This window comes from Gadus morhua, chromosome 21 (genome assembly GCF_902167405.1).
Source record: "Gadus morhua chromosome 21, gadMor3.0, whole genome shotgun sequence".
In the NCBI taxonomy this organism is placed as follows: domain Eukaryota; kingdom Metazoa; phylum Chordata; class Actinopteri; order Gadiformes; family Gadidae; genus Gadus; species Gadus morhua.
The window spans coordinates 4307124-4333881 of NC_044068.1; the positions used below are offsets into that span (position 1 = coordinate 4307124).

The 26758-nt window shown below is 47.3% G+C and overlaps 1 protein-coding gene across 1 annotated transcript; it reads right to left on the reverse strand.

Moving 5' to 3' along the window:
• Positions 1 to 26475, reverse strand: snx17 (sorting nexin 17). Its single transcript, XM_030345725.1, has 15 exons — positions 25351 to 26475; positions 21057 to 21131; positions 17871 to 17988; positions 15682 to 15746; positions 13054 to 13164; positions 12230 to 12320; positions 10440 to 10527; positions 6473 to 6542; positions 5441 to 5533; positions 4854 to 5057; positions 1505 to 1633; positions 1005 to 1082; positions 695 to 769; positions 551 to 592; positions 1 to 226 (listed from the first exon to the last, which is right to left on the reverse strand). Exons 1-15 carry the CDS (start codon positions 25408 to 25410, stop codon positions 107 to 109), a joined length of 1419 nt encoding a protein of 472 aa, XP_030201585.1. The 5' UTR covers positions 25411 to 26475; the 3' UTR covers positions 1 to 106.
• Between the last annotated feature and the right edge of the window lie 283 nt (positions 26476 to 26758).

Below are 26758 nucleotides of genomic sequence, written 5' to 3' on the forward strand. Positions count from 1 at the left end.
CCTCTCTCTCTCTCTCTCTCTCTCTCTCTCTCTCTCTCTCCCTCCTTCACCCCCGGTTGATCGGGGTCGGCTGGTCGGGGAGGGCGGGGTCGAGGGGGGGCGGGGCTCACAGGTCATCGTCCCCGATGCCCTCGAACGCATAGTTGCCGTGGAAATCGTTGCCGCTGACGTCATTGGCCGAGTTGGAGGCGCTGATGCCGCGTAGCGATACGGAGCTCAGCTTGGTCTGGGGGGGGGGGGGGGGAGAGAGGGGAGAGAGAGGGGAGAGAGAGGGGAGAGCGTTGAGTTCAGAGACCACACCTCCCTCCAGAACTGTGCTTCATGTTGCTTTAATGCTGAATTATGGCGAAATGACCAGAATCGTTATGTTTACAAACATCTCCTGAATTAACAAATATATAATCACACTTATTTCATCCAGCGGATACTTTCACTAAAGGAACCAACACAGGTGATTCATTTTAAATCTGCATTTGGATAAATGCATTTGGGATTTTGCATTGCATTGGGAGAATCAAATACAAATATCTACAATCCCCAAAATACTTACAGAGAGTTTGACCACTTGTTCCCGGTTGGGGTCAGGGGATTCCTGGGGCAGAATAAAAGGAAGGGACAAATTGTAAGGTCCAGCTCAACCGAATAAATGGATGAGAAACAAATATATGTCAAATACTGTAGTGTCCCGGCTCACCAGTAGAGGGGGGGATTTCACAGCATGCTGACTGTCGGACCGGTGGATTGAGCCATTGTGCCTCTTCCTTAGCATCTAAGGGGACACACACACACACACACACACACACACACACACACACACACACACACACACACACACACACACACACACACACACACACACACACACACACACACACACACACACACACACACACACACAAAATTGAGGACTCTGCATTTTAACCCATCACCAGCTGCAGTAAACAGAGGACCGTCTTGCCGTGAGGCGACAGGGCTAACCCCCGTACCACCGCGCGGTGACTGACCTTCTTGAGGCTTCCTCCAGACTTCTTCACCATCAACTCGTCCACCATGGACTGAAGGCAGATGCTCATCATGATGGCCTACAGACAGACAGTCAGGGAATGGTGTGCTTAGTCAGTACGCCACAACACCACTCTGGGCCATTACCTGTCATCTGGGAGGTATTTCTGCCTCCTTTATTGATTTATTTTTGGTTGGTTTGTTCAAATCAATGTATCGATGTATACATTGCCTTTATATATAAATGATACATTATTTATACATTTAGTTTGTTTTTGTTTGCATATTCTGTGCAGTGATGTCTTGCTTGACATGTTGATCCCCCATTTTGTTTTGTATGTAAGAATATTTCAATAAAAAATATAAAACGATAACAGAAAAACCGAGGGTACGCAAACCACATAGTTTAAAACTAATAAAATTTCGTTTCATGTAAAAGTGAAAACAAATGAACCCGTTAACCCCGGCCCCCCGGGCCGCGGGCGTGCGTGTGGCGTCTGACCTGGGGGCTGGTGATGGTGACCCACTGAAGCCGGTCCTTGCTCATCAGGTACTCGAAGGCCAGCTCCAGCTTCACGTCCAGCTTGGCCGATCCGCAGGGGCCCGCACTGCCGTTGGCCACCGGGACCTGCTGCAGGATCCACACAGGACACACCAAACATTAGCGCCATCTTCATCCCCTCTTTAAACATCAGCGGCATCATCATCATCATCATCATCCCCTCTTTAAACATCATCCTCATCATCATCATCATCATCATCCCCTCTTTAAACATCATCCTCATCATCATCCCCCCATCTTTAAACATCGTCATCATCATCAGACTGTTCCATCTCATCCTCTAAACACCTTCATCATCATCATCATCATCACCAGACTGATCCATCTCATCCTCTAAACACCTTCATCATCATCATCATCATCATCACCAGACTGATCCATCTCATCCTCTAAACACCTTCATCATCATCATCATCAGACTGATCCATCTCATCCTCTAAACACCTTCATCATCATCATCATTATCATCAGACTGTTCCATCCCCTCCTCTAAACACCTTCATCATCATCATCATTATCATCAGACTGTTCCATCCCATCATCTAAACACCTTCATCATCATCATCATCACCGGACGGTTCCATCCCATCCTCTAAACACCTTCATCATCATCATCAGACTGTTCCATCCCCTCCTCTAAACACCTTCATCATCATCATCACCGGACGGTTCCATCCCATCCTCTAAACACCTTCATCATCATCATCATCATCATCATCACCAGACTGATCCATCCCCTCCTCTGAACACCTTCATCATCATCATCATCAGACTGTTCCGTTCCATCCCCTCCTCTAAACACCTTCATCATCATCATCATCATCAGACTGTTCCATCCCCTCCTCTAAACACCTTCATCATCATCATCATCATCATCATCACCAGACTGATCCATCCCCTCCTCTAAACACCTTCTTCACCCCCTAATGTCAGCTTGTAGATCTCTTTCACCAGAGTCCTCATGTTCCACGGTGGGAGGGGGAGAAGGGGCTTTCATCCCACCCCCTCTGCATCCTGTAATCTGCCTCAGCCCCACCCGCCCCATCAGCAGAACTCACTCATTACACGCCTGCGTGTTCTTACAGGGGCTGCATCACATGATAACAGCCCCCCCCCCCCCCCCCCCCGGATGAGGAGGGCACGGTTTGTATGGCCTCCTGTGATTGGAGGTCTAGAAGAGAACACAACCAAACACAAACTTTGTTGTGCTATTCAGGCCCCAGCTGACGAGCCCGTGTGTGTTTCCTGTTTACGAGCCCCAGAGAGGGCAAACACTCTACTCTTAGAAGCTATTGGGGCTCTGCACATAATTGCAGTCAATTTAGCTGTTTGTTTTCATTGAATTTGTTTGTTTCATTTATGTGCGCGTCTCCCTTCCTGTCCCCAACGCGATAGCCCCTCAGACAAGACGAGTTCCGGGGCAGAGCTTTTGGGAGGACGGATAGGGGGGGGGTCAGATGCTTCGAGCATCAATCACGCTCTCTGCGTACCATTATTCAGGAACATTGATAAGCCAGTGTGTGTTGGGTTGTTCAATTAAACACACACACACACACACACACACACACACACACACACACACACACACACACACACACACACACACACACACACACACACACACACACACACACACACACACACCCCTAAAGATTAAACTAAAACGAAAATGAATAACAAAGATAACGTTACATGCACAACAGTCAGGAAGGCGGTTTGCATGCTGGGAATCGAGTGATTCAACAATAATTACCCTGCCAAACCCAATGCGCTTACCACTCAAAATAATATTTTTCAATAAAAGTTCAAATGAGACTTTCTGAGTGAGATCTCTTGAGGCTTTGCTATGGCAACAGTGTGCTGGTCAACCGTGAATCCAAGGGAATACATGAGCTTCTCTCCTTGGGAGTTGGAGGCAAGAAAACTGCCTATTGAATTCTGGAGATATTATATGGTGGTACATGGATGAATCGGAAATTACTTGTTGATTCTCACGTGGAGGTCAAGTCGCCATATTATGATATCGATACCAACATTTTATTTGTACTTTAGTATAAAATATTTTATATTATTTGCACTTCATGGAACTGCGTCGACAACCAGCCTTAAAAAAACTACTATTTCGTTCTTAACCATTTCATGAAAGGGATTTTTATTCTGTTGCATATACCGTTTCATATTTATTGATGTCAATAACAGCCTCCTGTCTGCAACAACGCTCTTGGAAATTGTCTTTGGTAATCAATTTCCCGGATGAATTAAGGTTGAATAGATAATCAATGGAGAGCCTGAGGAGTGTTTGTGCGTGCGTCGTGTGTTTGGCGGGTCGATGCAAGGCCCCGGCCCAGGTGGGAAGGTTGTTTGGCCGACGGGACTAACGAAGATGGGTTTTGGGGGGCCACCAGCCTTTGGCAGGGGTCTAGGGAGAGCGTGTGGCTCGGCGACAGCCACAAGGACAATATGGATCGCCTGATGATATATGGAGGGAACTCCGGGGAGCGGGCACTGCGGAAAACTGCAGTTTTCCCGAGGAAAACAAACAAACCCTGCGGAATTCGTTGAGGTTTTTTTCCGTGCGTTTTTCGGGGATTTTCAAGCTTTGGAAAATATTTAAGTTTTGAGGGATTGTTTTCAGAGGCCAACAACAGCAACTGGGGAAAAGTGTTATTTCGACAATGTTTTTCTGAGGTGAATCCAACAGTGGAAAATATTTTCTTTTCTTTTGACAGATTGTTTTCCGAGGCCACCGACCGATCGTAGAAAACAATATTTTAATACCCTTTTTTTTTTTTAAACACACAACTGATCTGAGAGTGTCGAATATCTACTTAAGTCTTTCTCACTCTCCATGTGTGTACGTGTGTGTGCAAGTTTGTGTCGGTGAGTTTCTACATATTTGTGTGTGTGTCTGCTTGTGTGTGTCTGCTTGTCTGCTTGTGTGTGTCTGCTTGTCTGCTTGTGTGTGTGTGTGTGTGTGTGTGTGTCTGCTTGTCTGCTTGTGTGTGTGTGTGTGTGTGTGTGTCTGCGTGTCTATGCATGAGTCAGCGGGTGATTCATGCCCCTCTTTCCTGTGTACGTGCCGTGTGTATGCGTGTGTGTGTGTTTATACGTCGGCACGTGTTTGTTTACATGAGTGTGTTTGCCTGTCACGCTTGTGTGATTGCGTGTCTGCATGTGTGTGTGTTTGAGTGTCTGCATGCCTGTGTTTGCGTGTGTGTGTGTGTGTGTGTGTGTTTACGTATCTGCATTTGTGCGTCTGCCATCGTGTGTGTGTGTACGCGCGACTCACCGAGGAGGTGACCCTCCAGCACCTCATGCGGGTGACCTTGAAGCTGCCCTCCTTCATCTGCTCGCTGGGCAGCTTGACGTGGAAGTTGAGCTCGTTGTTCCCCGCGCTCACCATAACGTGGCAGCCCTGCTCCGGGAAGTCCGTCACGCACGGGTCGAACTTGGTGTAGCCGTAGTACTTCAGGGTCTGGCCCAGACGGATGAACTGAGGAGCAGGAGCAGGAGCAGCAGGAGGAGGAGCAGCAGGAGGAAGAGGAGGAGGAGGAGGAGCAGCAGCAGCAGGAGGAGCAGCAGCAGCAGCAGGAGGAGGAGGAGGAGGAGGAGGAGCAGCAGGAGGAGGAGCAGCAGGAGGAGGCGCAGGAGCACAGGGGGGATGTATGAGCAGTGACCGATTCGTTTTTTTTGGAGACCCAATGAGAGTCCTGAAGCAATTACTGGTAGTGGTTGAGACAATACCGAAAGGCGCACACACACACACACACACACACACACACACACACACACACACACACACACACACACACACACACACACACACACACACACACACACACACACACACACACACACACACACACACACACACACCTCCTTTTTGGAGCCCTTCTCCTGCAGGGACTTGAGCTGCCGGTGATGGTCCTTGTTGACGAGTATCCAGCCCCGCTCAATGTCAGACACCGTCTGGGTCACCACGGCAACAAGACCAGAACAGAGGAGGGGGGGGGGGGGGGTTAACCTCATTGAAGTTAGACAGGGCCACTGCAAAGTCCAATCTCCAAGCTCCCAAAAACGTTCGGTCACGTAACAAATGGTGACGCAAGTCTGATCCATCTCGCAATAGAAATTCCCTGCAGGTTTTCTAAATAATATTAAATGTAGGCTGCTTTTTGTTGCATGAGGCCTGGTTAGTTTAAAGTTGTGTCTGATTGAGTGTGATCCAGCGGTGAGGTCATCTCCCCCCCTCCCTTTCCAATGACGTAGGAGAATGAAAATGGGGGTGCAACCAGGCCTTGATGGGTCTTTATTGACAACATTCTGCAACAGCAATGACTAGAGATTTGTCTATGTTGCTTGGCTGTGAGCTAGCTGAAATGTTATTCATTCCAACTTTAACTAAGATGAGGAAGATGGATGCAAAGATTATTATTATACTGTTATACGTGTGTGCGCACAAACATAAACGCACACACTCGCAATCAGGAAACTCTTCACACCACGTGATTTTAATCAAATCAGTCTTTACAATGTGCTTAAGAAGAGATGTGTGTGTGCATGCCTTAGAGGTTGTGTGTGTGTACTATAAATAGGATCAGAGAAGGGTCCTCGATCCTCCTGAACTCAATTTAAACTGCTACTCTTTGTATTAGGTGTGTGTGTGTGTGTGTGTGTGTGTGTGTGTGTGTGTGTGTGTGTGTGTGTGTGTGTGTCCCCATAAGGAGGCAATAACAATCCAACAGCGGAATGTGCTGAAAGCTTATATTAATAAATAGCTTGGCCTTCCTGTTCCATCCCTGTGATCCAATATGGAGCCGTCGTACAGAAAGGAGAACAGAGGATCTTGGCTGTTAATGCTGCAGAGATAAGGCCCAGAGTGGGTTTATCCTCAGACACGCTCCTCACCTGAGTGTACAGGAGGTTGAGGCCCACACGGTTCTCCATCACGTCCACGTCGTACGCCATGTCCCAGTAGCTGAAGAACACAGAACACATGCCTGAGCAGTTCCTTGGTTGCTTTCACATTTAGGGCATTCAACGCTTTTAGCCAAAGCAACTTCCAATAAGTACATTTGTGAGAAGAAGGAGTGCAAACACTAACAATTGCTAGGTCAACTCATTCCCCGTACACAACAAAGATAGCTAGGTTAAGATGCTACACAATGCTAAGCACTATTTTTAAGTGCAAGGACGTACAACATGCAATAAGTGCGTACATTAGTACGCTACGTGCTTCACTTTGAATCTCTTTGTGTCAGGATCGAATAGTAGGGTTGAATTGTTGAACCCCGAGTTCATATTTGACAGGGAACACCTGAACGTTGCTCGATCCTCGGCTTCTCCTAGCCAAGTATTCCTGAGAACGAACCCCAACCCTTACTGCTTCTGACGAGCTGGCTGTCGCCTAGCATGATCGACTCCGCCGTCGGTGTGTGAACGTGTTTATGAATGGGTGATTGGTAGGCAATACTGTAAAGCACATTGAGTGACCACTGGTTAGTAAAGCGCAGTATAAATGAAGTCCATTTTCATTAAGTATCTTTGGATTTAAGTGTCAAATTTTTGACAAATGTATATAGAATACATTAGAACAACATATAAGGTTGTACTGAAAACACACGTCCACACATGCATAGAAGTTTTAAGGAAACAACGTAACACAACTGCACAAAACAAACAGTAATCTCATTCTCGATTTTCAACTCCATTACATTCAACCAGCGAGGGAGAGACGTTGACTCAACCACATCCTGAGCAGTGTTACCATTATGGATGGTGGATAACATCATCCTCCAAAGCAATATGACTTCTGCTGTACAGATGGGAGTTAGGAAGCCTCAGCGAGGATCTAATTAATTCTGGCACGGCACCCATAAGCGAACGCATCACACGGTGAATTAAAGCCTTGCGTCCACATTGGAGTCAACGCTGGAAACATCACAGACGCACGCTGGCAGAAGAACCCCACAGCACCGTCCGAAGGGAAGGGAGAGAGTGAGTGCGAGTTTGCACGTGAGCGTGCGTGTGTCTGCCTGCCCGTGTGTCTACGATGTGTATGTCTGCATACGTGTGTCCGTCTGCACGTGTGTGTCTGCATATGTGTGTATGTCTGAATACGTGTGTGAATGTGCATGTTGTGTGTGTGTTATAGTTTCATGAAGATAGTAATCAATGTAACTTGTATTTCCCTGATTCGCAGTGAATTAACCTCTCAGAAGTACAACATTTACAAACTTATAAATGTTCAACGACAAACCCAATATAAAAGGCTTTAGGCTTCAGGCAAATCAGACTAGGGGGGTCCGAGGGGGGTCCCCCAACTGGGCTGCTCTTAATCAAAACACAGCTGTCCACAATTACTTCTCATTAATAGTTGCATTACTGCAAATTACTTTGACACTTCTGGGGGCGGGAGGACTGAGACTCAGAGTCGGATTCACGCTTTTTTCAAACAGACCCCGCAAAGGATATGAAAGAATGTCAGAAGGAGGCGGGCACGTCTCCCCTTGGATTGCTTCAGTGTTTGCTATAGGGCCGTCAACACAGATGTCAACGGGTCCATCTCCCTCTCCCCTGCTTTAGTCTGGCTCACTCTCCCGCTCTCCCTCTCTCCCTCCTGCTTTAGTCTTTGACTCCCTCTCTCTCCCTCTCTCTCCTGCTTTAGTCTTTGACTCCCTCCCTCTCTCCCTCTCTCTCTCCTGCTTTAGTCTCTCTCTCTCTCTCTCCTGCTTTAGTCTTTGACTCTCCCTCCCCCTCTCTGCCTCTCTCCTGCTTTAGTCTCTGTCTCTCTCTCTCTCCCTCTCTCTCTCCTGCTTTAGTCTCTCTCTCTCTCTCTCTCCTGCTTTAGTCTTTGACTCTCCCTCCCCCTCTCTGCCTCTCTCCTGCTTTAGTCTCTCTCTCTCTCTCTCTCTCTCTCTCTCTCTCTCTCTCTCTCTCTCTCTCTCTCTCTCTCTCTCTCTCTCTCTCTCTCTCTCTCTCTCTCTCTCTCTCTCTCTCTCTCTCTCTCTCTCTCTCTCTCTCTCTCTCTCTCTCTCTCTCTCTCCTGCTTTAGCCTTTGACTCTCTTTCTCTCTCTCTCTCCTGCTTTAGTCTTTGACTCTCTCTCTCTCTCTCCTGCTTTAGTCTTTGACTCCCTCTCTCTCTGCCGCTCTCTCCTGCTTCAGTCTTTGACTCTCTTTCTCTCTCTCTCCTGCTTTAGTCTTTGACTCCCTCTCTCTCTCTCTCTCTCTCTCCTGCTTTAGTCTTTGACTCTCTTTCTCTCTCTCTCTCTCTCTCTCCTGCTTTAGTCTTTGACTCCCTCACTCTCCCCTGCTTTAGTCTTTGACTCCCTCACACCGGGGCGTGCATTGAGACACAGGATATTTTTAACATTCTGTAATCTCCTGCAAGTCTCCTTAGTGAGAGTGACTCATCATTTGGGCAATACAAAGGGAGAGAGGGGGTGTGGGTTAGAGAGAGGGGGTGTGGGTGCGAGGGAGGGAGAAGTTGTTAGCCAATTTAACCGCCAGGGATCCAAAAGGCACCGACTGAGAGGTGAGAGACGAGGCGAAGGAGTGAGAAGGAAAAGTAATTAAATGAGAAGAGGGGGGACAGACTTGTGAAGCTGCATCATCTCTTTTGTTCCTTAGTGTATACGTAGGCATTTCTTCTTAAGTTATGACTACCGATACTGCAATGTTTTTTTATATATAAATAAAAGAGCCTCTTTGGACCAGAAAGGCATCGTTATCTTTTGAAATATTCGTCCTCACTGTGTGCTACTTAATGTTGATTTAGAAATGAGCTCATGGGACATGACTCAACCAGCCATTCATGAGCTTTTTATTCTTCAATGAACCCAACAGCAGGTCTGGAATCCGAGTCCACCGGTTAGTTATGTGCTCGTCCCCCCTGAAATAGGTCAAGAGTTTACACAGCGGGGAGGTGTCAAAGCGCTGGGCTCCGTCAGAGGGAGGAGGAGGAGGAGGAGGAGGAGGAGGAGGAGAAGAAAGTGGATGAAGAGGAGGAATAAGAGGAGGAGAAAGAGATGGTTAAGGAGGAGGCAAAGGAGATGGAGGAGGAGGAATTAGAGGAGAAGAGATGGTTGAGGAGTAGGAGGAGGAGGAAGAGGCAGTTGAGGAGTAGCAGAAGAAAGAGACGGTGGAGGTGGAGGAGGAGAAAGATGGCGGAGGATGATGATGAAGAAAGTGGAGGCAGAGGTGGCGGTGGAGGAGAAGGAGGAGTACGAGGAAGAGTGGGAGGAGGAGAAAGATATAGAGGAGGAGGACGATGCGGAGAAAGGGTAGGCAGAGGTGGCGGTGGAGGACGATTACGAGGAGGAGAATGAATGATGCGAGGGCGCATATACAGGGTGAGCTGTGCTCCGATGCGAGGGAGCGGCGCAGCAACCGGGGGCCGCCACGCCGAGGTCGGGCGGTCCGCAGCGGCGCGTCAGGAACCGAGTGGGGAGCGGGAGGGGGCTGTAGCTGGGTAGCAAGGAATTGGACTCTTCTCCTCTCACCGTCTACAGGATGCTGGACTCTGTAGACAGGCCCGATGACTTGATTTGATCCCCTACAATAAACCCGTCCTAGCCAGGGGCGCGGAGCAGTGGGCTGCCCCAGATGTAGGTTGGTGGTGTTTGACTCCCAGGCCGAGGGTTCCGGGGTCGAACCCCAGTGTCCGGTATACGTGCAGCAGTCCATAAATCCGGACGCCTCACCCCTACTTGCCCTCTGTTCCTACCGGCAGAGCTCTCTGCGGCAGTAGATTCATTCTTCGAGCGGGCATCGTTTCCTGCCATCCTCCTCCGTTGTCATGGCAAACATGACAGGAGGACGGCATGAGTGTGCGTGTCTGAGACTGAGTGAGTGTGTGAGTGACTCAGCATGTACCTTTTCCTCAGCAGTATATGAAACTCGGTGCTCCTCAGGCTGGTGATTGAGACGTAGGGCAGCTCGAACTCCTGCAGCTTCCGCACAACTAGGGGAGGAGGGAGAGAGAGGGGGGAGAGAGAGGGGGGGGGGGGGGGGGGGAGAGCGAGAGAGTTAGAATTGCAACCGAGGGAGAAAGAATTGCAAAAAAATTGTTAGCAGAATAGTTTGACAGCAGCCCTGCGGCACCGGCCCAAGAATGATCCGATCACGAGGATGATAGTAAACAAAGAAGACGAGGAGCCCATCTGGACGGATACCGGGAGAGACGGGGGAAGAGGGAGGAGGGGGGAAGGAGGGAAGGAGGGAGGGAGGGAGGGTGTGTGAGTGTTCAAACTATAACTGCTTCACAAAAGGTTTGCTCAAGCTCTTTTTGTTGTCTTTTGGAATTGTATAAAACATTTCACAGTAAGAGCTCACCTTTTCCATCTTATATTTATACTTTCGTTTAAGCTTCCTTATGTTTATACTGCTTTATCTTAGCTTTCGCAGGAGATTCTTGGAGCCTAGGGGGACTTGTGGCACGCTGAAGAGCGGGGGAATGCAAGAACAGAAAGGGCTGTTGTTGTTGTTGTTGCCCTCCAGATACCAAACTGTCCAAACACAGAGCCCAGAAGATATGAAGAAAGAAATACAAACTCGGGGGATGTTTTTGTTTTTGCTGCGTTTGGATCAAGCTGCCAGCCCTGCTGGGACAGGAATGTCAGGACCCTGGCAGACTGGGAAACCAGGATTTGGCAGGTGGGAGTGGAAAGCAGAGAGTCCAGGGAGAAATCTCCACTGGTCCTGCGATGGATTCAGCCGTGAGGCTGGAAAGTCGAGTCTTTGCACCGTGGAATGCGTCTGCTATCCCTGTCCGTCAACGTCCTGCAGATGCTAAATATCTGCGCTGCGTCTTTCACAACAGTGTAGAAAACTTCCAATGGAAGGATGAGTAAAGCCATGATCTGATCTCTTCCTGGAAGACCCGGGGAGAGGAGGGAGGCTGTTCCCGCAGGCCTACTTCGGTTCCACGTTCCACTTACTCCACAGAAATTGTCTCACAGACGCAGACGAGTGCACCCGCGTAAACGCGCACGCACGCACCCACACACGCACCCACCCACGCACACAGTCTTCGCTGTTCCCTGAGGGGGACGCTTGATTATTAAAAAAACTGCAGTAAAGACAAAAACATCCACGACAGTGAATTCACTTGGTGCCTGCTTTTTGTGTTTTTCTGTCTTTTTTTTTTTCTCAGTGCAATTAAATGAAACACCCGCATACCCTCCGCTGACAGAATTATCTCGGCGACATTTCGATAGCAATGCTCGCCTAAACTTAAATTGAGTATCCTATTTTGTAGATTGTGGTCGCGATTGCGCAAAACATTGCAAGTCCTTGACTGAACCTGTTAAGTTTGGCAGTTCGTCTAATCTGTTTCTCTCCCACTACACAACTCTGGAGCCTGTGTTTTATCCATCAACACAGACTTTACGAAACCACGAGAGGCCATGACGCATCATCCTCATAAAGCAGCGAAATACCTATTAATGTCAGTAAATTTAAGGCCTTAATTAATTTAAGGATGACGCAATGTTAACGAATCTCATATTTCAGAGTCCTCTGGCTGCTCTGCGCTTTCTCCACGATTTTACCGTCAACTCGGCTCTTTGCACGTCGTCGTTCCTGCTCCAGTTTGAGAGTGATTGTTCTCGGCCTCGCTCGTCTGACGCTTTGCGTTTGTCTCTGGATGAAGTCAGTGAACTTACATGTGAGGCCGCCGTCCACGCTCTCACGCACGAGGAAGAGGCTGAAGTAGCCCACCAGGTCGTCGGGGAGGTCCAGCTTCGACGCTACTGCCTGCAGAGGGACACAACGTTAACGTGAGCCACGACGGAAGGGGAAGCTGCGTTAGTGTACATGCTAAACCATAATACGTGCTTTTAGGAAAAGGATGTAGAGGACGATGTTGGGAGGTTATCTTGGTGATAAAGAAATGTTTTTGTTATTCTTATTCTTCGACAACGGATGACCGTTTATTACACAACGATGTCATTTCACAAAGTGGGTCATGGGTATGCACCGGCCCCCCCAACCCCCCAACCCCTTATGAGCTCGACATTGTTTATAAGTGACCGCCCTGGCCCTAAACAACCACCCACACAGCTCTCCGTGAGGCCCGCTTCAGAGAGGGACTCATTATTTACGCTCTCCCTCTAGAAGGAGGCTGATTAATGGCTCCACCTTTAACAACCTTTCTGGGCTTGGATATGGAATCATGTGGCTGCTGAAGTTACATTATTTTTTCTGCGCTCTGTTGTACAAAAACTGAATAGAGATGTAGATACTACCACTGTGTCACAGACTGTTTGTATATTTTACATGGAGGTAAAGGTGTATGCATGCAGATGGGATTCCATACATGTAATTTATGATTGGAGGTAGAATTGCGCTCTCTCTCTGTGTGTGTGTGTGTGTGTGTGTGTGTGTGTGTGTGTGTGTGTGTGTGTGTGTGTGTGTGTGTGTGTGTGTGTGTGTGTGTGTGTGTGTGTGTGTGTGTGTGTGTGTGTGTGTGTGTGTGTGTGTGTCTCACCTCCAGCACGTCCTCCGTCTGGTCCGAGGTCAGGATGCTGACGGTCACCTTCTGCCCGTTGGACAGCCCCACCTCCAGGGTCACCTCCTCTGTGGGGATCTGCTGGGTCTCCTGGTGGTGGAGGACATTCAACACAGGGAACCTTTATTTAGACGCCCTTCCAAACACTACGGCCACTCTAGACAGTGCTTCCATACAGGCAGGATTCCTGTCTTGTCCTCGTGGTTGCTTCACTTCTGTGTGTTGCGCGCTGTGTGCATTGTGGTGCTGCTACTTGCATTGTGTAGCGTCTTATCCTAGCTATCTCTGTTGTATACGGGGAATGAGTTAACCTAGCGATTGTTAGTGCTGGGCTCTTGGTTCTACGAACATCCTTACTGTACTGACAGTGGAATATTGTTTATCCTCTGACAAATGTACTTATGTAAGTCGCCTTGGATAAAAGCGTCTGCTAAATGCCCTAAATGTAAATGTCTTTGTGTTGCTGTTGCTGTTAAAAGTGCTGTAGAAATAATGTTTGATAGCAGAGCAATGGAAAGTATATAACAAGAACAACATTTTTTAATTTACCCCCGGTGCAGAGCCCTGATTTTATAGCGTTGACGCAATAAGGCACACTTAGTTTGAACAAGTTGGAAGACATTGTTGTGAAGGGAACGCGTGGGAGAAGATAACGAGAGTAAACGTTTGTGTATTGCGAACGTTGAGATAAACCAAATACGTTTAAAAACACCCAGGCCCACAGCACTTCACAAGAGAGCAACAGACTCAATTCATTACAAGTTGAAATATTGTCTTGTAGAAAACACAGCAGCTTGCCTGCTGACTGCTAATCCACCCTGAGATGATGACACAAGAATAATTGATTCCCAAAATACAACGGCGGAACGGTTTGGTTTGCCTTGTGAATAAAACACAAACAAGCTTCTTTTTGCATTAGCTAACACATCATTCGTGGTAACACGGTAAAAGGACTACTTCCCCCAAAAATGAACTAGTTTCTAATTCATTCAAAATATCTGGAGCAAAGCCGACTTCATTAAAAACAGCCGACGGTACAAAAAGGAAGAGAGGAACGAGTTTTTGTTTCTCATGACAAAGATTCAAAACAACGCGCTTGTACATCCCCCACCACGCACGGTTATTATTTCCAACATTCCGGATAAATCAAGGCTGTTGATACACACTGCCGCGCTCTAGACTCAACTATTATGAGTGGCGTGCAAGAACTGCATAACGAAAGGGGACAGGAGGGAGGAGAGGGAGATGAGAGAGGAGAGATGACAAGAGAGGGGAGCCAAGAGCCTTAACAAAAAGGTCCTCATGGAAAATAAAACTTTATTACTAAATAAATTGCAAGTGAACAGACGATGTGGGTGTGCGGGTGTGTTGAAAGTCATCTGGTTCCCTCCCTCCTGGGGAGGCCATCCGAGGGGAGGGAAAACGATGACAATAGCAGGTGGCCCCACGTCTTCTATTCTACACCACCTGCTGCTGACGCAGACACACACACACACACACACACACACACACACACACACACACACACACACACACACACACACACACACACACACACACACACACACACACACACACACACACTACATAGAGGAAAGAGAGAAAGAGATACGCAAGATTGAGGTGTGATTTTGAGAGTGATGAGAGACAAACTGAGACAGAGCAAGACAGACAGAGACAGAGAGGAGAGCAACGGAGACAGAGACAGAGAGGAGAGCGACGGAGACAGAGACAGAGAGGAGAGAGACAGAGACAGAGAGGAGAGAGACGGAGACAGAGACAGAGAGGAGAGAGACAGAGAGGAGAGAGACAGAGAGGAGAGAGACAGAGACAGAGACAGAGAGGAGAGAGAGAGAGAGAGAGACAGAGACAGAGAGGAGAGGAGAGAGAGAGAGACAGAGACAGAGAGGAGAGGGACAGAGACAGAGAAAAGGGCAAGAGATGCGACACGCCCGCCGACGAACGCGGTGGCCACGGCGGTGAGCGTATCCGCACGTTCCCACGGCAACGCCGCGGCTGACGGAGGATTGTTTAGCACCGCACCCCCGGGGCGTGAATCAGCCCGCGGCACACGCCCCGACCTCGAGGCCCAGGGCGTCCTCTGCCACATGGCGACAGCAGCCGACCACAACCTCCGAGCGTCCAACTTCCTATGCTCCCAGGGCGCTGCCGTGCTGCCACTCCAAACCCACAACAAGCGCTTGTTATTGCGCCGCACCTGATGACATCGACTCCCGTCTCACATTTAATAAATGTGTTAGCAAGGAACGGAGCACTAGGGTATTAATCCATGTGATCTATTTTGAATGGTTGGTGGACATTGGAAATTAGAAACATCATTAGTTTGGGTCAATAAGTTGCGAGGGCTCCCTCCCACACAGGGCGAGCAGAATTTGAAGGGAGGGAAGCCACTTTCATCATCGTTCAGTTTAACGTCTGACGCAACCGTTCTTTACATGTGTGTTCCCATTAAATGACTCATGCCTCGCTCAACTGTTCTACCAGCATACATGCAGGTCGGCTGGGAAAAACCGATAAAGAGAGAGCGAGGAGAAAGAAACAAAGCTCTTGCAAAAAAAACAACAACTAAAGCGGCCGAAAACCAACCTGCTGTGCTTTCCTCAAGAAGCAGTTCAACAGCTCACTGGATCCCAGCAAGGGGTCCTGACGCACTGGGAAACAAAAACAGAATCAAACACAGGGTGACCAAGGGTGGACGTGTGAGGATGAACACAAACACAAATAGAGGGTAATAACCAGTTAACCGCCAATGTTCACAGCAAAGACAGAAGAGGAAGTTTTAATGACACGTCTTGGAAGCGGAGAAATTGTTACAAGCAGTTATTTCAGCTGCAGATTTTTGGCACAGCTTATCATCTTCTCTGCTCTCACCATACTGCTTCTAGTTTCTTCCCTGAGTATTAGGTACTACTACAGGGTCCTGCGGCAGGAATTAGTCTCGGCCCTTAAAACGTCTGTTCAACAAAAAACAAACCAGGATTATGACACTCAGAAGGCTTACTTTTTAAGTAGCTGTGCTGTAAACATGCTTTGACCTAAAATAACAAATTAAATAAAAAAGGTCATCAGTCTGGGTTTATTTTCTGGTGAAGTGGCAAAGTTTGGAAACTACTGCAGTGAACTAGTGCCTCCCTGTGAGAAGAATCGAGTGAGTCCGAATTTAGCAGATTTTATTGTGGTGAATTAGAAAGGAACTCAAAGTAAATGTCTACGTAGTCCATGAGATCTCTCATTCTGTCAAGCACTCGGGTGTGAATTTGGTTCGTGGCGGTTAATTTTCAGTTAAACCATGATGTAACATTGTAACTAAACAAATGGCGAGTCAAAAACACAGAGAGACTGTGTGTGTGTGTGTGTGCGTGCGTGTGCGTGTGCGTGTGTGTGTGTGTGCAAACTGCCACAACGGCTCCTTGTTCTACTGCAACAGGCTGTGCTGGAGTGGATTAAAACAAACCACTGGCAAGGTTTCAATCCCGTTTGTTTTGTCAATAACCAAAACTCACCTTCGACCCCTTCGGTAAACCCTAATCGCCCGAATGGCGGAAAGCCCGACCAATAGCTTTACAGCTTTACGCCGATAGACTTACAGTCATACTTCCAGATTCTGCGGAAAATGTTCCCTGAATCGCTGTTTATGTATCTTTTCGATTTAAAGTCATGCTTCCAGATTCTGTGGAACATGTTCCTTGAATCACTCTTTCTAGATAATTGCTTCCATTCAGTGAAACAAATACAAATCTCCGAACCAGGGTTAGGTTCAGTGGGAGACTAATTAAAGAGAATGAAACCTGGGCTTTGTTTATTCCGTCTAGAGTCCCGTCCCAGGCTGCCTTGGCATCAGAACCTTTGTAATTATAACTCTACTTATCCTGCCAAGGGACAGTCCTGAAGCCCACAAGCCCAGGGGTCATTTGGCGCTTTTAGTGAAGCCAATTTACCAAGGGCCCAATGTTTACCAGCAGGTGTGCTGCTCATCAGCGATCGCATGCCACATCAAAATCTGCCCCACAGTCCAAAGATCCACCGGCCTGTCTAACCAGTCGACTGCATCTAATGGTTGAAGGCAGATCTGTCTATCCCACGTCTGGGTGGACACTAAGGGCTTTGACTCCGAACTTCGTTATTCGAATATAATTCGATTATCAAAAAATAAATCAAAATTTGAACGAATATTGGGCAGCCCTTAATATTCAAACCTGTTATGGGCAGGCCAAGAGGGAGAGACGTCGGACAACCCGACGCAGTCTATTCATAATATTGTAATGACCACGGAAGAGGCAGTGAATGAAGTATTGATTAGACAGCGATTTATTAGAAACCTAATAAACCGTTGGAACACGCAAGACCGGTAACCATAGCAACGCGGTAAACAAACCTTGCGAAGCCCAATCCAGGCCTTACTAAAGGCATTTAATGGTCAAAATATTATTAATAAATATTTGAATATATTCTAATATTAATATTAATAAACAAACAAACTTCGAATATGATTTTTGGGCAAAAGTCAAAGCCCTAGTGGACACTCACAACACAAACACGTGATGTCATCCCCAAAGGTGATTTACCACGTCGGTGGTAAATCAGGTCGACCCGTCAAACTACACTACACTACCGTGGCAGACGGCACGCGCCTAACGTCTCCCACGGCAACACTCCGATGACGCAACCGGGAGATAAAGCTCCGCCAACCCCAAGGGCCGAGAGAGGCGGTCGGTCGGTGAGTCATCGGGTTTTTCCTCTCTTCAAAAAGGTTAGTGTCAGCGTCAGCATCTCACCGGCCTGCATGTACTTCTCCAGATGCTCCCGTCTCTGCTCCACCTCGCCCGGGGTGAGCGTGAAGATCTTCTTGGGGGGAAAGGAAGGCACCACGTTGGTCCCGTACTCCTTCTTGATCTGCCGGCACAGCGGGGGGCGGGGGGTCGGGGAGGGAGATACAGGGGGGAGGGTTACTGTTTAGCTATTGATCAGAAGCTTTCATCCAATGCTGGATGAAAGGATGCCCGCAGGTAGAGGGGGGACATGGGGGTTCAAAGCCAGAGCCTGCTGGACCCCTAGACAATCCTTTACACAATTAGTGGGAACCGGGCTGGCTGATAAGACAGTGTACCTTCATGCCTCAATACACAAACTCAAAACCGTAGCTAGATGAAGAAAATCCCTTTTTTGCTTTGGAACTTAATCATGCATGGTCTTCCGTTTTTCGTTCAAAACCTAAAGGGGTATTTTCTTCATCTGGCTGATAAAGTGTCTTATCTTCATTCTTCGAAAAAACAGATTAAACATTGGAACTACCCCTTCCGCTTTGGAACTGAATCTGCATGGTCATCATATTTTCGTTCAGAACCTAAAGGGGACTTTTCTTCATCTGGCTGGTAAACAGTTTACCTTCCTTCTTAATAAAAACATGAACCATTGAAACTACAAAGCCAGATGCAGAAAAGACGCCTCTTGCTTTGGGACTCAAGCTGAAGACCATGCAGATGAGTAATGCGACTGAGTTTGTCTTCTCCATTAAGCGGTCGTCTCGCCGCGCCGGCCAGCTTGGGTCTCACGTGACCCTATTCCCTTGGTTGATTCACACCCCGCTACAGAGATGAATCACTGGATATTTAGTGCCCGATTGGCTCAACAGCAACGTTGGCATTTCCATGCGTAACGCCGGTTCGTTGAGAGACACATATGGCACTACAAGTGTCTGCCTGGCTCGAGAGCGCCTTGCCCCACATCCTCCTTGACTCATTCATTCCCATCCGTAACGCAATTCACTTCCCCCCCACCCACCTCCACCACCCACCACCGACATCGTCATCAGGGGGCGGCATGTGGCTCAGGAGGTAGAGCGGGTTGACTGGTAACCGGAAGGTTGCTAGTTCGATCCCTGGCTCCTCGTGTCGAGTATAGAGGTGTCCCCGAGCGAGACGCCTCCCTCTGACAGCTCCCGACGAGCTGGTTGTCGCCCTGCGTGGTTGACGCCGCCGTCGGCGTGTGAATGTCGGTATGATTGGGTGAATGTGAGGCAACATTGTAAAGCGCTTTGAGTGGACAACGGTTAGCAAAGCACTGAATAAATGTAGTCCTTTTACCATCTTTTAGCCTTTATTTTATTTTTCATTTTGTTTATTTTAGTTTGTGTTATATTATCTTATTTTACTCTAACTCTGTAGTACTTTAATTACCACCTTTGTATTGAAACTGTTGCACAGTCATTTCCCTCGGAATAAATAAAGCTTGTTTGCTGGCGTTGCTGAACCGGGAATTATCTGAAACTAACGCAGGTAGCCCTGCCATTAGGTTTTGTCCTACCCTTCTTAGGGACAGACTGTGAACGGTGTTCCATTCTATGGTGAACACAGTTTAGAGGGGAGCCTGTCCGATGTGAAGCGACGCGACTGCCCTTTGCTGCTAGGAAAGTGCACGAGTCAGCACAAGCATACAAATAAGCCGCGCAGGCTGCAGAAGCAGTGTGTGCGTGCGTGCGTGCGTGCGTGCGTGCGTGCTGGCGCACATGGCTAACGGATGCAAAGGTCTACTGAAGTACAGGATCCAGAAGGTTTTCTGGATTAATCGACATAGCTGGTGGTCAATTTGAAACACAGCCCGGTAGTCTTTTGTCTTCTCTCGAGGTAAACTGCCGTTTGGTTTAGGAACTCTGGAAGCCGACGCACGCCCCGGACATAAATCTGACTCACGCACCCGAGAATAAAACCAAATAATAGACGTCAACGTTGAAATGCTAACAAGAGACTTGTGGACCTTTTGTTGGAGCCACTACCATCCCTGCAGAGCTGTGGTTATGGTCACACACACACACACACACACACACACACACACACACACACACACACACACACACACACACACACACACACACACACACACACACACACACACACACACACACACACACACACACACACACACACAGTTGCCAGGCAACAGCAGCTGTCAGACTGCCGTCAGGGGGGCCATCAGGAGGGGGATATTGAAGTTTGGCCATTCCTTTTATTATTTATTAACGCTGAACTAAAGGAGAGACAGACAGAGTAATCATCGACACCTCCTTGTAGCTGCGCAGTGTCTTATCCTGTGGGATAAGACTCTGTGGTCTACACTCTCTATCCTTCCTAATACAGATTAAATTATTCTTTGCCGATGTTATGAACTGTCCGTCACTGCCATTTCACGGAAAAGATCTGTTTATTTTGATAATCGTAATATTATCCGGGTAAACAATGAACTCAGTGTCCGCATCTTCTATGCGTGCCATTATTAAGGCGGACACGTTCGCATTTCAACACGTTTGAGTTTAGAGGCGATAAAAGGATAGTAGCGAGTCAATTTGGCGTGGCTGGCACCAGGCACACCCAGCGGTCGGGAACAGACACTCATTCACACTCCCAGCAGGTGGAGTGGAGCGCGGAGACCGAGAGAGAGAAAAATAACGGTAAAAAAACACTAGTCTACAACATTCCTTCTGTGTCAGCCTTCTCTACAACCCCTAGAAAACACACTGTGTAGTCTCGGCTTCGACCAGCTGGGCCTGAAAACATTCGGAGTGAATAAAACACATGGCCTTCAAGGAATGATTTGAGGGGGAAAGAGAGACACACTGACGACAGCGTTCTTCGAGGTTCATTTCAATTCAGTCGATTAGAAAACGGAGACGATGCAAATGTTGTGTCGTGTGCCCATGGCGATTTGACTATGAAATGTACGAGAGAGAAAAAAGCACAGCACGTAAATACATTTAATTAGTGTAGACCTTTATGTAAACCGAGAATAGTTCAATTCAATTTAAAAAAGAAAAGGTGTGCTGTGTCTTTAACGTGTTCAATATGTACCTGATGGCCCATCAAGCAGCAATGCAACAATCCATCGCAATAAAATCAGAGACAGGGGACAGCTGGACCATTTAATCAAATCAACCCATCGACTTATGGCTTGAAAGGCGAGCTGCTCACCTGTTCGTGGAGGCCCAGGAGTTGGCTGTAGCGTAGCCGACAGTGCAGTACTCCATTGACGTGGATGTTGTAGGCCTGGGATGGGGGAGGGCAGAGACCCATTAAAAGTCAAGCGTGGTTACTTGCTTCAGTGCATAGGGTACACAAGGATACACTCCTCGAAAGCCAACCCCATCGATCCGTATGGGAAGCTTTAGGGAGGTACGGCGGATAGATTCAGATGTAAAGATGAGCTCAGGTAACAGTAATGCTGCGATAGCCATATGTAACTAGCGTAAGATGGTTATAAACCTTAAACCTTAAAAGATGACCGAAGACTAGTATTGTGGAGTAAAAATTCAGCGTTAGCCAAAACAAAACAGAAGAAGCAATAATGTCACTGCTTGATAATTCATTTCCCATCTGGATACCCACAAGACCCCAAACCACCACAGAATCTAAAGCAATATGTTCAAACACTGCCTTGATGTCTGAAGTTTAACGGCAGCCTCTCTGAGTTCATAAGAGAGAAGGAAACGAATAAAGTGTGAAATGTATTCAGCGGTTTCGTCAGACTTTTGGTACTGGTCTGTTCAGAGGGAACTGTTGATGTGATGCCGGTTAAGGTTGGCAGGGCATGGTTTTGTTTTTGCCTTTCAAGGCAACAGTGGACTTTATCAACCATAAAGCGCTCATGTTGCGAGAAGGAATAAAGCTAAAGTTCTTTCAAGTTTAGTCTTTTGTCGTCTGAGAGGCAAAAGAAAGAAATGAAGAACGAAAAAAAACTGTTCAGACATGGTCTACACTGCAGAGGAAATCATTTTGAGGAATTGTCTTTTTAGCTGGTCTATTTTAGGGAAGCTAGTCTGGGGCTCAGCTTAAAAACAGCACTAGCATCTCTACCTCGGACAGACGAGTACGACTTCAGTATTGACCACAGCTTGGTTGTCAATGTGAATTAGTTAGTTAGTTGTTGGCTGGGGAGACTCAGGTAATCCGGAATTGCTCACATCGACACCTTTCTTCCGCCATGGAACCAAGGCACAGATCTCATCACAACTAGGTGGGGACCACAATCTATGATATCAATAATATCCCTTACTAAATTATCTACAGTAACAAACGCGGCAGACAAATTAGCAGGATAAATAGGAGGGCCATAAACAAAACCTTTAGAAGTGTTTAGGTGCAAATTATTTTATAGTGGAGTCGGCTTCTAATAAATGTATGTTTTCAATTACATGATTTATCTAGGAATAATATATATTGTTTTACAGTCGGAGGGGACTCATTCGTCGCCCTCCCCGGTGTTTCCGCTAGAAAAAATTGGTGCCCATCATGTGTCCTGGAAGGTTGCATTTTATTTTTGTTGTTGTTTTTTTCAAATGCATCGAGACGTGTATCTGCTGCTTGCAATGCGCATTAGCCTCGTGACTCTTCCTTCCCCAAAGCGACTTCGCTGAGCAGTCTTTATTAGAGCTTAGATCGGGCCTAGTAAATCAAGCCCGCACCGGCCAGAGCCCTTGCACGCGCTGTCCGAGTCCGGCCCGGACCGACACATTAACTGTAATTATGAGCCCGAGCCCGAGCCCGATTTCAACCGAACATTTTTTTTAATACATGTTTAACTTTGTACACATTTGTTACTTAGGCCTACTCTGCTAAATATATATGTAAGGAATATTGTATAGAACACCGGTCATTATCGGGATAATGACCAGATACGTTCTCTACATTATCCCGCTTATTACACGGCTAATTGCCAAAACTAAAAAATAACTTAACATGTTGTGTCTTTTTACAATTTATTCGTTACACGCATTCGTAGTGTGGATCAGCAGTGAAATAGTCCGCCAAAGACGTTGACGTCGCTTAGCAGCCGAAGACTCTGGGGTTGACAATTTACCGGACTACTACCCATGCAAGTGAACGGAGCGTTCCACGGCATTGAGAAGACCCGTGTAATAAAGGCCTATAATATTTCTGTGTATGGCATAGATTTCTCCTCAGATTAGGCCAATAAAGCAATGATTAAAAAAACACAAACGCTCGATCAAAGGCCCAGGTCGGGTCAATCATTGTTTAACATGCTAAACAAATGACCACTGTAGCATATTTAAACACAATTCAAATTGGGCAGAGAATTATTTCTATTGGTCATTTTGACCGGAGACATTTAGAATTGTCGGTCCTCCTCATTTTTTTCCCGGTCAATGACCGGTACTAACGGAAACGCTAGGGATCTGCTGTCATGCATGGAACACAAGCTTCCATCACGTCATATCCTTATTTGATTAAAAACTGCTTCTTCTACAAAGTCTGCAAAGAAGCGCAGCTGTGAAAATTATCTAAAGGTGGTTCTCGATTTGGTGAACGATTTCCTTCATGAATAGTGTAATGTGCGAGTAGCCCACATCTTCTCCATGAAAACACACATCACCTGTCAAAACAAAACTTGTTTTGGATTTCGTATTTGACTGCTAGTGCTGACTGGATTTTTTTTTTGCTAGAAAAGGATCTGAGATGTGGAGATTAAAGTTTAACAGAAGCATTCTCACACTGTTACTTTAAGTTAGTAAGTCTCCAGACATAGGGTAAAGTTACTTCCCTCCACCCCAAAGTAAACAACCCTGGATAACTTCAACACAGCAAACACAAACAGTGACTCTAGTGTAGCCCATTAACAAGGAAATACAAGAAACAGCAGTAAACAAAGTCCTGACATATGAAGTGCGGCTTTATACTACACTAATTTCGAAGTTGCCCCACAAACAGTGCACATTCTACAGTACACATTCTACAGCCTCACGGTTCAAAGGTGCAGACCACAAAAAAAACTCTTGACTTTGCGAACTCACCAATTTATATCCTGTTGGCAACCTGCTATAGAGGAGGTCACAGTCTGCTGATAGAAGACTAGCCCTTACCAAACAACACTGCAATACAGTCATAACCACAGTGTGTGTGTGTGTGTGTGTGTGTGTGTGTGTGTGTGTGTGTGTGTGTGTGTGTGTGTGTGTGTGTGTGTGTGTGTGTGTGTGTGTGTGTGTGTGTGTGGATCGAGAGCTATTATTAGCCAGAAAATATGTTATGTTTATTCAAATGGATGGTGTCGGTCACTTCTCCACTGCATATTATCTATGTCAATGCTTAGACCTCCTAAAATGAATCTGGATTCTTGGGCATTCGTGACAAATGTGTACACGCAGACAGACGGACACAGACAGACAGACACACCTTCATTTGTACCTATAAAAGCACATAATGATAGAGATTGTGAAACCCAGCATGCAGAGCAGAGTGTCAAGACTTTACCCAGAAATAACTTTGCATCCCAGAGATAGAACAACTGGAAAACTGGCATTACTCACAACTCTGTGTGCAGCATTACACAACTATTGAACCCATGAATAAGAGGCTTTTATTGGAAGAATAAACGTGTCTGGGCCAAACTGAAATGTTAAACGCAGATGTTTACAGGGTTGAACTAAACAATAACAGTATTACTATTGATCATAATATTAAATATACATAATACCCATCCCTTGGTGAGTCACATACCTTTCATAAGCACTTATCCTACTGCAAGACCATTGTTAACCACAAGGAGGTGAACTCAGAGATACATACAGCCTCACTAATACTTCGATCTCCGAGTTGCTGAGGGGAAGCAACTCTGTAAATAACTCTGTACAACAATAACAAAACGCAGCTTGATGGAATAAACCTGGAATAGTTAACATGGGTTCAAACGGCACATATTGAGAACATTCACAGAACACCGGGCTTTCGTTTGCATATAGGGCAGGGAACGGGTTGTGATGGGTTGATCTAATCCATCAAGTGCAATGACAACTCCACATCAACACCAGTGCATGTGAGACGCTGGCCATGTCTGGTTGGTTCAGCTTATTAGCAGAAGGTTTCAATGTTGGCTGGTTTGTTTCGATTAGGCAACCACTGGTAACTTTGCTGCAAGTATTTTGGATTGCATAACATGTTAACCATGTCCACATGGATATCCCTCTGAGGTAGTATGGCTAAGGACTACTGACTAGGTTGTGTTGGGTTGTGTTGACTATATTAGAGGGACACACTTGGTCCCCATTGAAGAAGCAAGCTGTTTGGATATGGTCAGTGGGGTCGAATACACAAAGTGAGAGGCTGTATGACTGTATATCCCTCTCTCTTTCACTTCGGAGAGAACCATTACAGAGGAAAGCTACATGTAACGGCCTTTCTACAGTAGAAGCAACATGGGCATATAGGGTGTGTGAACTGAAGATATCAAAATATTTAACAAAATTAATCTCACCACAAAGGTTGATCCATTATCCCCCGAACGAACTTCTGTCTCAGGTATAGAGAAATGCATTTTAGACGACCAGGATCGACGCAGTGAGTCCTTCACAGCCCCGTTGGCTCCGGGCTACTCTCCACCGTCACCGGGGCCACTGCAGTCACCGTCCACGGAGCGGTGTGGGGTGCACGGAGGGGTGTGGGGTCAGGGGCCAGCTCACGGTCCACGGAGCGGCGCGTTGTCTGGGGCCCGCTCTCAGGGGCCAGCTCTCGGTCCACGGAGCGGCGCGTTGTCTGGGGCCCGCTCTCAGGGGCCAGCTCTCGGTCCACGGAGCGGTGTCAGGGGCCAGCTCTCGGTCCACGGAGCGGTGCGGTGTCAGGGGCCAGCTCTCGGTCCACGGAGCGGTGCCAGGGGCCAGCTCTCGGTCCACGGAGCGGTGCGGTGTCAGGGGCCAGCTCTCGGTGCACGGAGCGGTGCCAGGGGGCAGCGCTCGGTCCACGGAGCGGTGTAAGGGGCCAGTTCTCGGTCAACGGAGCGATGTCAGGGGCCAGCTCTCAGTCCACGGAGCGGTGTCAGGGGCCAGCTCTCAGTCCACAGAGCGGTGTTAGGGGCCAGCTCTCTAGCGGTAGAATCGCACCAGGTTGGAAGAGACTGGTGACAAGTTTCGTTTAGCCAGTAACTCGAATGCCAGAGGAAACCATTCGTATCAAACTTCTCCCACATCTGGGCTAAACTTTTATCCCCACCGCCAGGGAAGCAGCCATGTTGAGCCAGTGATAATAATTATACCTTTATTGTTACCTCGTCCGCTTCTCATTTGGGGCATGAGTCACAAATGCCCCCCTCCGTAAATACCTGTTTTTCACACGTAGACACGTCCGTTAAATTACGTTTCCTGGTCAACTTTCAGGAAGAAAATGTGCAGTTTGTTCCCGCAAAGCCCCGCGTCGAGGAGTCCACAGTAACGCAGAACCAGCGGGGACAAGCAGGCAAACCTGGGGGGTTGTCCGGTATTATTACGAGATTTAAGAGAAACAATGCACAGAAGGGGATAATAACGGGAGAAAAGATGCGATATGAGCCGAGCTATCGGGTCGACAAAGGTGTCCTCTGTCTTTAACGCGTTCAATATGTATCTGATGGCCCATCAAGCAGCAATGCAACAATCCATCGGGTCAAACCATTGCTGTTCACTAGAGGGGTGGCTGTTTGATGTTACACAACGTGTTTGAGGCGCTGTTTTAATATATATGACATGAATTTACCATGTCGTTGTTTTATACATATTTAAAGAGAGTATTCAAGTTTACACGTCTGTTTGAATGTATCCGGTTTTACTTGAAAAAAGCCGTTATATGTAGCTTTCCTCTGTAATGGTTCTCTCCAAAGTGACAGAGAAAGAGAGAGAGAGGGAGAGCTAGAA

Bases quoted from the DNA above. Each gene is read 5' to 3' on its own strand.
- snx17 (XM_030345725.1), bottom strand. From the start codon at position 25,410: ATGCATTTCTCTATACCTGAGACAGAAGTTCGTTCGGGGGATAATGGA. The intron at 13,165-15,681 runs GTTGGTTTTCGG...CTCCACCACCAG, and splicing joins TCTTGAGGAAAGCACAGCAG to GAGACCCAGCAGATCCCCAC. The intron at 5,534-6,472 runs GTGAGGAGCGTG...GTGGTGACCCAG, and splicing joins TCAACCTCCTGTACACTCAG to ACGGTGTCTGACATTGAGCG.